The sequence below is a fragment of the Hyalella azteca genome, unplaced genomic scaffold, assembly GCF_000764305.2.
Source record: "Hyalella azteca isolate HAZT.00-mixed unplaced genomic scaffold, Hazt_2.0.2 contig1674, whole genome shotgun sequence".
Classification (NCBI taxonomy): Eukaryota; Metazoa; Arthropoda; class Malacostraca; order Amphipoda; family Hyalellidae; genus Hyalella; species Hyalella azteca.
In genome coordinates this window covers 83,109-93,934 of record NW_025931978.1, presented here as the reverse complement: position 1 = coordinate 93,934, position 10,826 = coordinate 83,109, and the positions used below count along the sequence as shown (strand labels likewise).

At 39.5% G+C, this 10,826-nt stretch overlaps 1 protein-coding gene across 1 annotated transcript; it reads left to right on the top strand.

Annotated features, from left to right (window-relative positions):
• The first annotated feature begins 1,329 nt into the window (after positions 1–1,329).
• LOC108682464 (organic cation transporter 1) lies at positions 1,330–10,413 on the top strand. The gene is made up of 9 exons (XM_018171628.2): positions 1,330–2,135; positions 3,632–3,750; positions 4,774–4,936; positions 5,289–5,443; positions 5,844–6,012; positions 7,046–7,267; positions 7,997–8,211; positions 8,349–8,527; positions 9,086–10,413. The coding sequence occupies exons 1-9, from the start codon at positions 1,852–1,854 to the stop codon at positions 9,356–9,358; spliced, it is 1,779 nt and encodes a 592-aa protein (XP_018027117.1). The 5' UTR covers positions 1,330–1,851; the 3' UTR covers positions 9,359–10,413.
• Positions 10,414–10,826: the final 413 nt, after the last annotated feature.

Genomic DNA, 10,826 nt, shown 5'->3' with positions numbered 1-10,826 from the left:
AAACTGCAGGTGCCAGTTGGCCGTTGCAACACTGTTTATTGTTAGTTGGCCAGGGCGCTGAATTAGCTCTCCACTCACGCAGCTCCGACTAGAGCACGCGTGATCTGCAACTCAAAATATCGAACTTAAAGCGTTTGTAGAACAACGAGGCAGTTTTAATGTTGCAACTCTGGACATGGATGCCTAGAGGAGACTTAGCTCGCTTCAGTCCAACTGCAGTTACGAGGAATGATCGCTGCTGGAGACACAAGACGACTGTAGTGTCGCGCTTCCAGAGACGTCGTTTACTCAACGAAGTAAAGTGGATAAATGAACGTAAATTGAAAAGGAATTGATTTAATAGTGAAATATTTTCTTTTTAGGCTCTAAACTGAGCCTATTCATACTATGGTTGTGGCTTTTGTGTTTTTCATTAGTGACTAGTTGAATTGTTGACATAGTTGAATAAAATTTAAAATTCTCTGTTGAGAAAGAGATTCAACAACCTTGCATTGATGATTTGGGTGGATTAGCAGTTTTGAAATATATATGCTTACTAAGCAATTTCAGAACATTTTAAATCTTTTGGAAGTCATTACACTTCCAGCGAACAGAAAATTATTATAAAACGATCATAATTATAAAAGATCAACGCTTATGAGAACAATGAGTGATAATTACGTACAAATATGAGAAGATAATCTGTTCCTGCTACTTATCTGTGAAGGCGTTGAGATCCCAGCACAAGAACGTCAGGCAGCTGCTAGTATGAGAGTTTTTCTTTATTTTATATTCTCATCCTTTACGGCCACGCGGCAGCATATAACAATTATCTGTTGTCGATGAGTGACTCGTCAAGTTTGATGTCCTTCATATAGATATTTAGCACAAGGGACCCAGCAAATGGTCAATTAAAAATCAGGGGCTAATTGATAATCAGGGGTGGATTGATAATCAGGGGTTAATTGATAATCAGGGGCTGATTGATAATCAGGGGCTGATTGATAATCAGGGGCTAATTGATAATCAGGGGCTTATCAGGGGCTGATTGATAATCAGGGGCTGATTGATAATCAGGGGCGGATTGATAATCAGGGGCTGATTGATAATCAGGGGTTAATTGATAATCAGGGGCTGATTGATAATCAGGGGCGGATTGATAATCAGGGGCTGATTGATAATCAGGGGCTGATTGATAATCAGGCAACTAAAACATGTTCGGTGGTAAATTATGACATTATTATGACTGATAAAATCGCGTCTAACAAATTCACAACTAAAGCCAGAAACTTGATTGACATGTCCTTCTATGAAGAATGAAGCCTGTCCTTATAATTTTGTTAATTTTCTAGATACATTGAGGAGCTTGTATTGGAGTAGCCATATCCGCACGAGAGTTGAATAATGCATAGTTCAAAACTTTGTTATCTTGTTTTGTACTTTTAAATAAGTGTGTACGGAGAAGCCAAGGTTAATAATGTACGGACTCAAAGTCGTTCTACTCAATGGAAATAAGCTTCAATTTTTTTAGAAATAACTTATTCTGAAGTGGTGCATTCTATAGGCTTCGGATTGGTTAATAAAAGATTCAAAATTGGTTGACAAACATTCTACCTTCAGCTTCACTTATATTAAAAAATGAGATGATATATTATTGCCATTGAGAATAAGAAATAGCATAACGGCCGGTTCTCCTGAGAAGTTCATTTTTAGTTTCAGATCGAAAGAATTACATGTGCTTTGGAATTGAAACTATATATGATCTGCAAATTAAAATGAGGGGAAATGAACCAAATAAGGAAATATTTGGTCTCACAACCGGGATTCGAGCAAAAAAACTTTAGTGTTCCGTAATATAGAAACAAAATCCATATGGCGCACACTCTCAACCGGGCAAGCAGATCCAGTCGATCGCTTCGCAGAGCAGCAGGCATTCCAGTTCCGAAATTCGGAAGCCTCCTCAAAGAAGTCGGTGATGAAGGACGACATCAAAACCTTCTTTTGTACGCGGTGCTTCTTCCCTTGTCTCTCTACATCCCCTTCGGCTCGTCGTCACTTCGGTTGCTCCTGTCGACGCCAGACCATCATTGCAAAGTGCCCGGGCGGGAGCTTTTTAATGTTTCAAAATCGCTGTGGAGGAAGATCACAATACCCTGGTGAGCACATTTTGTAATCAGATTCCATAACAAATGAATAAGACTATGACGTCATGGTTAAGCAAAGAAAACTTAACTTCATTGACATCGTTACCAATAAAAAAAAAACAAATAATTCAAATTATAGAGCATGAAGTAAGGCATGTAATAAATTATTTGTCCAAGTAGTATTTACATGCATTTGATGTCCACTTGCTCCTAACAATATTCAAATTCGTCGATAAATTCCTTAAAGAATCCTATCATGATTCAAGGCACGATGGCGAGGGTTTAATATACATGGGCAAATGAATCCGATATGAGAACAAATTTAGCGATATGTCACTTGACTATTCAGCGAGACTTTATTAAAAATCCTTCACTTAGGATTGCTATAGCTTCATTTAGGCCTCGAAACTTGCTGCATATAACAGAGCCGTGCAGCAACCAGCAACAGTATGACCCGTGAGCAGCCAGTACGAGTAGCAGTCGTGCATCAAGTGAAAATAATATCAATAATGACAACCCGTAATAATTATATAATTAATATAATATAATATAATATAATATAATATAATATAATATAATATAATAATTAGAACCAGTAAAAATAATACCCCCCAACCTTCTTTAGTATTGCAAGCAAAACTAATCCAACATTTCGCGCCAACATTCCTCAGTAATGCCCGTTCATGTCGGTGATGTGCCCATTTTCATCATCATCCACACACCATCTCTAAATTAACGTAGTAATATTTACCATCCCATTGAATCATCTGTTAAACGAAGCGTACGCCACGACATTTAGGTTGCTTATTTGTTTTCCTACACACCAAGAAGACACAGGAGTATCGATAATATTTTCTGCTTCGCCCTGTGTGTGTCCAGAAAATGCATGAATATTTACAACAATTAATATATGAATATAACAATTTACAAACAAAGAAATAGACAGGATTCGTCAGATTTTCGTCAAGATTATTAATGCTTAATTATTTATAATCGTTTAAATGCACTTTTCTAGTATTTACCGCCAGAATGAATCAGGTTCACTGGAATCCAATTGCCCGCAATGCACCTTTCTAAAGTTTCTGCATGATTGTTCAGATGATCTATCGTAAATTATTGATATCTTAATAATAAAGTTATATTATGAATAACAGAATTGCCAGCTCCCAGGATAAAACGATCTCAGTTGCTGTTAATTATCCTATACGTTATTAGTTAATCATTAGTTGCTGTTAATTAACTGGGCAGGGTGGCCCTGTGGTTAAAGTTCAGAGTATCAAGATTGGCGCAGAGAGGCGCGGGTTCGATCCCAGCTCTGTGCGCCAGTTTCTGGCCGGAATCGGCGAGGAGGCCGGGCGGTTAAACACAGCAGAATTGTAGCAGTGAGCTGCAAGTTTGAGACCGCAACAAGCTGTGAATGTTCTGCGATGTTAAGAGTCGGCGACAAGCCTAAGGCCTAATAAACGCTGAAACCGCTATTATTTTTATTATTATTGGTATTATGACAGGACGCGAAGCGACGACGGCAGAGTTCGCTTCAGTCGCTGCCTCATGCGCAATGTTACGATAACGCAGGACCCGAGCGCCGGCATCACCAACATCGCCATCGACCCTTACGCCAATACCAGTGAGTGATGCAGGCCTTGTGAGTCGTCAGTGAGTGATGCAGGTCTTGTGAGTTGTCAGTGAGTGATGCAGGTCTTGTGAGTTGTCAGTGAGTGATGCAGGTCTTGTGAGTTGTCAGTGAGTGATGCAGGTCATATGAGTCACCAGTGAGTGATACAGGTCATATGAGTCACCAGTGAGTGATGCAGGTCATATGAGTCGTCAGTGAGTGATGCAGGCCATATGAGTCGTCAGTGAGTGATGCAGGTCTTGTGAGTTAACAGTGAGCGAGACAGGTCGTATAAGTCGCCAGTGAGTGATGAGGGAAGGCCATGTGAGTTGGCAGTGAGTGATGCTACTAATGTGACTTGCAACGGAGTGATGGAAGTCATGTGAGTTGCCAGTGAGTGATGAGGGAGGGCCATGTGAGTTGCCAGTGAGTGATGCAGATTGTGGGTTGGGCCCTTGGAATAAAGATAAAATATTTGGAACAGAAAATTATGTAAAGTTGTGACTTTAAATCGAAATATTTGAATTGTGTTTAGTTGAATCAATTAAGAACACAGTGACAGCTAACAGCTGAAAAGAGGGACTCTTTAAAATACAGTAAAGGTTAAAAAAACATAACTATATAAATGTCAAGCACGCATGTAAAGTTAAACCTATAATGGAAGTAAATATAACGTCTCCTTTCTGATTTAATCGCCACATTGTGAATACGAACGGACTGGGATGGCTTACTAGTCACTAGTCTACTATTTACCCTTAAATTTGACACAAAAAATAACCAACTGTGCACTGCCACGCATAATTACATGTGTAGAGCCGTGAATGAGTGTACCTATTGCGTCAAATGCCACGTACTCGTTTACAACACGTTTATCTAGAGCGCCTAATATTGCCGCCTTTACAACACACAGAGTTGGTGTGATTGGAGCAGAAATTTTATCAGCTGATAAAATTTGCAAAAAAAAAACATTTAAAGCAACAGTCTAGATGTCTACTAACCATAACGATGAATTTAAGATTTAAAATCTGACGGTAGGTTGCCAGTATGGGACGGTGTATGACCACAGTGCGTGGCAGGCGACAGCGAGTACAACTTACAACTTGGTCTGTGATGACGCCTACGTCGTGCCTCTTATCTTCGGCAGCGCAGTCGCCGCCAATGTCATCGGTACTCTGCTCTTCTCCTTCATGGCTGACAGGTCGGGCAGAGACAGGTTATTCCTGAGTGATATTTTTGTGCCCGGTTTTGAGTTCGTTTATGTTACAGATACTGCGTGATATTTCTCAGAAAGTTGCTATTTTTCTTACTCGATGCACGCAAACATTTTGCTTCTTATGAATTCCAAATTTGTCACTGTTAACTTGAAACGCCTACCCCTGAGATTTTGAAAGTGTGACTCATTTACTAAAAATATTTTTTTCAGCGTCTATATGAAAGGAAATGTTAAGTAAGGAGAAATTTTCAAGTTATTATTCATGAGCCTTAATGGTAATGAAGATTTAATCGTCGACTCTATGCATAAAAATTCGAAGTCAAATTTTTTTCGGCAGGTATGGCAGACGTCCAACATTCTTTACGTGTCTGGTGCTGAGTTCAGTTTTCGGTTTGATGAACTTGTTCTCTCCGAACTGGCAAGTCTTTGCTGCTACCAAGTTTTTGTCATCAATGCCATACTTCGCTCTTTATCAACTGCCGTACATCATCCGTAAGTACCACACTCGATTACCGGTATTGGACGACAGTATAGCTTGAATAAAATTGACCGTTTATTGGCCGTGGGGACGTTTGTTGGTGACTGTATTTTTAGATGTGTGGGAATTGTCAAAGTTCTTGTATAGTGTTGCATTTATTTTTGCCTCCCGTCCCACTGTTTCCGCAGTCTATTTATTGTTCTTCCATTTCTGCACATCCAAATTTGTACGTTTTGCTACCGGTGATAAAACACTGAAATTGAGGAGACGTGAGTTAATTCCTTGCGAATAATATTAGTGTTTTCAGCATCTGCCCATCCCCCTCCTCCCACCAGAGCAGAGCGGCGTACATACTTTTCTTTGAACTCTCTACTTTCCACTTCCGTCTTTTGATATTCCTCCACTGGCCCACAGTTGTGGAGCTGAGTTCTGATCGCATGCGAGGGCGCACGGCGGCCTTATGCTCCATCAGCATCACCATCGGTCTTGGATTGCTGGCTTTGCTCGCGTGGCTTGTCAACCACTGGAAGAAACTTGGTGCCCTCTGCTATCTGCCGTCGGTAGCTTTTTTCATCTACTTAAGGTACCAGTATTAACATCACTTGGCTGCTTAAGTCGCAATTCACCAGGAATTTAAAAGTAAAGGAAATAGCCAAAAAGTTCACTATTTCTTATAAGAGAAGGTACCAGTATATTGATGCTACAGCTAGCCTGGTTCTACTCTAAGCGCAACTGTAGCGCAGTGGTTAGCACCGCTGTTCGCGTAGTGAAGCGACACCAAGATGAGAAGAACTATGGCCGTAGGTTCGAGCCTTGCGAAATTTTCATTGCAGTGGTTAGCTTCACTGTAGCGCAGTGGTTAGCACCGCTGTTCGCGTAGTGAAGCGACACCAAGATGAGAAGAACTATGGCCGTAGGTTCGAGCCTTGCGAAATTTTCATTTCCCGGGGTCGCTGGTGGGTAGCACTTGGTCGCCGTCAGAGGTGGTGCGTCCAGCATGGCCTTGGGTTGATGTCCCTAAAACGAATTCTAGATGTGCGTTAACTGGGGGATCTTAAGGTCAAAGTACCCATTTTATTCTTGTATTAATAGGGGGATCTTACGGTCAATGTACCATTTTATTCTTGTGTTATCTGGTGATATTAATGTCTAAGTAGCATTTTATTCTTATATTAACTGGGGATCTTAACGTCAATGTATAATTTTATTCTTGTATTAACTGGGGATCTTAATTTTAATGAATAATTTTATTCTTGTATTAACTGGGGGATCTTAAGGTCAAAGTATCATTTTATTCATGTACAAACTATCGTTTGTCTTTTAATAAAGGGACTTCTACTTTTCCCGCATTCACTGGATATCATATTATGTCAGAGTTAATTTGCATTTCTGTCTTTAAACCCTAATGACTTCCCTCTTCAGTACTTCCTTCAATTTTAACTCATTAGTGTCCTAACTGTGAAAGTTACCGCATTCTGCTTTTCATGTATCACTGTAATTAAAATCGTTCTTGTGAAGAAAATATCTCTCATCTAAAATTTGAGCAATGAACTTATTTCACTTGTAATGATCAACAGAGTTAATATCTTACATGCGATATGACTTTTTCGCCGAAGATATCTACCAGAGTCACCTCGATGGCTGCTCGATCGTGGACGAGTTGTGCAGTGTGGTAAAATTCTACAGCAAATCGCAGAGCGTAACCAGAAGGGAGAACCGCCTGACCTGCTGCCGACACTCGAGTTGATGTATCAGCAGCAGACGAAACTGCCACGCTTTCTTACGCTCATCACTGTGCCCAACCTAAGGAAAAGGATCATTATCGTTACTTTAAAGACGTGAGATACGTTGGAACTCTAGTTTTAAATCATAGTTATTTTGAAAGTAAATTGCCGTATCATACGTTTTTTCCTTCCAATATGAATGATATTATTTGCAGAGTTACATTAATTCGTCTTGTGTGCTTTGTTCCGTATATCTCAGCTATGAACTTTACAAGACGAGGCCACAATCTTTATGGTATATAACATAACTGTTCAAAAAATATTTAGCTAGCTTCTGCCGGCTATATTACTATCAGTTCGTGAGAGTTTGGCTTATATGTAAACATTTGTATACATGTTAGTATAACATGGCAGAATTTGTTCCTCTATGCAGGTTTCATTATATACCAAAGAATTTGCTTTATTAATATTTTCTTACTAGTTTTTTCATTATGTTGAACAATATTTCTCGTTTGCAGTGATTAAATCTAAAATCAGGGTATCGAATAATATTTTTTACTTTTTCATTAATAATCAATAATCATTATCAAGTTACTAGACGCATTGAGTAATGAAATCTGAATCGACGACAGTACAAAATAATAAAATAAAATAAATAAGGGCGAACTATAAGAGAAGTATTAATAAAACAATTTCTCTGGCAATATTTGTAACCTATAAAGGAACTTATATATGTGCGCATCATTGCAGGCTGGTTCAATTGAGAGTGCAAGCTCAGTGCGTCGACGTTACTCAGCCCCAAAGACGACGTTACTCAGTACGTCATCTTTCATTCCTCCTCAGATGCGTGTTGTGCGTGTCTCATTCCGGGATCCTTTACAACATCAGGAACGTGACGAGCAACGAGTTCGTAAATTTCTTCGCTCTTTCTTTGGTGGATATCCCGGGTAACCTTTTAGGCATGGCCTCTGCCCAGTTCCTTGGACGCCGGCTTACCACAGTCTATACGCAGTTCATCGCAGCTGGCTTCTGCTTCTTGGCGTCTGTTACAACTTCTAGTCAGTCGGTCATTGTTAAAGACATCATTATTTATTTTAAATACTATTGTTTGGCCTTAGTAACTTGTCAAATCACCTTAAGAATGGAATATAACTGGATTATAACGTGTTAGCGATTTGTAACACCCTGTTCTCAGGTCAGCTGCCACTGACGGTACTCTGCAGCCTGGGGAAGCTGTTCCTGACGAGTACGGTGTTGGTGGTGTTCATGCAAGTCGGTGAGCTCTTTCCCACGTGTCAGAGGGCCATCGCATACGGCATCTCTGGCTCTCTGGGGCTAGCATCATCTGCTGCTGTGCCTTCCATCATGGCTCTTGTAATTTAATTTTAGAAACGATTATCAGTTTAACCTATGTTTGCTTGCTGTAAGAGTTGTCAATCTCTATAGTTTGCCGCGAGACACCATTCAATTTTACGGTTTCCATTCTAGCAGGCCAACTGATGCAGCAGATTAAGCTGAAAATTGCTTGAACAGTTTATATTCGTGTGTTTCTTTACGCTATACTGACAGCGAGTTGTAAGGATATATTTACGTAATATGTTTAAGTCGTATTAAACAACTAATACCCCAAAAAATTCCCATTTACTTGAATATATTTACAGTAACAAGCTTCAAGCTTGCAAACAGGGATCCAGAAATGCGGTATAGAATCATTTACTTAAGTTTAAGGAATTTTACAAGGATATTTAAACCTCACATGATACCCTGATTGGATCGATTTTATGCACTAGATTTTTACTAAAAAATATATATATATGAGACAACTAGAACTCAATTGCAAGGTTCGTTTATAACCGACTTTCCAATTCTATTTTCCTTATTTACTTGGATCAAATTCCCCTGTACATCTGCGTGCTAAACCTTACATTTCAGGGTCATTGGAGCCCTAGTCTGCCATACTGCGTCCTCGGTATGCTGTGCATCATTGGTGCTCTAATCAGCTGCCTCCTGCCCGAGACTATGAAGCGGCCTCTACCTCAGACGATTTCAGAGGCCAATGCTATTGGCAACTTACACAAGTTGTGTGGTTGCATTTCTCTGTGTGGTGCAGACAAGCAGAAGGAAGAAGTAAACCACAACATGGATTTCTCGGGATCTGATGAAGAGTTGTCCGGCGGTGGCATGACGTCCCGAATTTACGTTTGAAACGGACGACTTAAAGCATATTAAGAATTAGAACGTAATGATGTCTCACCTTGAGACACTCAGTCTCAGCTTAGTTGAATAGAAAAGTCAAGTTCTCCTGATCTTACAATGATGTGGTTAATTTTTAGCTGAGCACTTCTACAAAGAAACGATGCGTATGAAAATCGCTTTCGTCAATAATCTGATTAGTAAAGTACGATCATATTCAGAATGATACAATTTGTTGTCCGAGAAAGATATTGCTGAGCAAATAGCGTGACATGAATGTGAGGCGTTGCATAAACGATGTTTCTCGTGTTGCTAATCTAGGAAGCGTGTTTGCCATCGCTGTGAGCACATGAATGATTTGAGGGCTTACGGAAGTAAATGATTTATGCCAATCAAATAACAGAGTTGACCTACATCTGCAGAGTCCTGCTCTAATGTTACTTGTGCTCGTTTTGGTATAGCTGTGAAACATGTTACTGTGATGAATGTTTTACCCAATCATTGGTTTCCAGTTATTTCAATATTTTAAAGCTAGGAACCTGACGCTGCGTCGTTTGATGGTATACTGATGAAAAATGAATTGCTGCTCGATTGATGAAGACCCATTACTCTGGCCGCAACTTTGTGCTCAACGATACGAGGTCATCGTTATCCTAGATTCAGTTTTAATACAAATTTGAGCGCCTATCAAACCTTTCCTTACAACTAACTAAGATATCCCTATGATAATCAGGTTAATGTATTTTGCGAATATTTGGCTTACAAGTGGCATGCTGATAATGGCAGCGTCGCCGATTTTGCGTCATGTCCTTAAACTTTATATTAAGAGTTTTTCAATGTAATTATTTGAAGTAATTGTATGTAATTATGTGATTATTCTAAGTTTCACACCCACTTCTTTGATACGCGCGCTTATGAGGTCAGGAGATGTGAAAAGACGGCATTTAATTCCGTCCATATTATGTTTCGAAAATAAATAATTTAAACCATAAATCATTTAACTTAGACCAATGATAAATGTTTTTTCCGCAATTACCTCATAAAGCAAATCTCTTAAAATACATAAGATTGAATACACAAATTAATTTCTTTCATATGTTGTGGGTGATATCAATATCTTATCTGCTATGCTAGCACTGCAAATTTTTCAATCAGTAAGGAAGATTTTGCTGCCTCTCTAAATATGAGAATTTGAGGCGAGAAACAGGTTCAAGGACATGTCCTTCTCTCGTAGGAAGCTGAAAACATATTGATTGTTATGCACAAAAATATTGGAACACAATAACATACTGTGGGCTTGCTCCCGAGCACCTTCAACCACCGACAAATCATAGCCTAAAAAGCATGATTACATCCAAATTAAAGCGTAAATTCGTGGCAAATGATTATCAGATACACGTGGAACAAGATGCGATTGCTGCTGTAGCACACAAGATGCGATTGCTGCTGTAGCACTAATAACTGACAGTCTAGTGTGGCA

Excerpts from the sequence above, each read along its gene's own strand:
- LOC108682464 (XM_018171628.2), top strand. The coding sequence starts at position 1,852 with ATGGCGCACACTCTCAACCGGGCAAGCAGATCCAGTCGATCGCTTCGC. Across the intron at positions 3,751-4,773 it reads CGACCCTTACGCCAATACCA|GTTGCCAGTATGGGACGGTG; the intron begins GTGAGTGATGCA and ends ATCTGACGGTAG. Across the intron at positions 8,528-9,085 it reads TGCCTTCCATCATGGCTCTT|GGTCATTGGAGCCCTAGTCT; the intron begins GTAATTTAATTT and ends CTTACATTTCAG.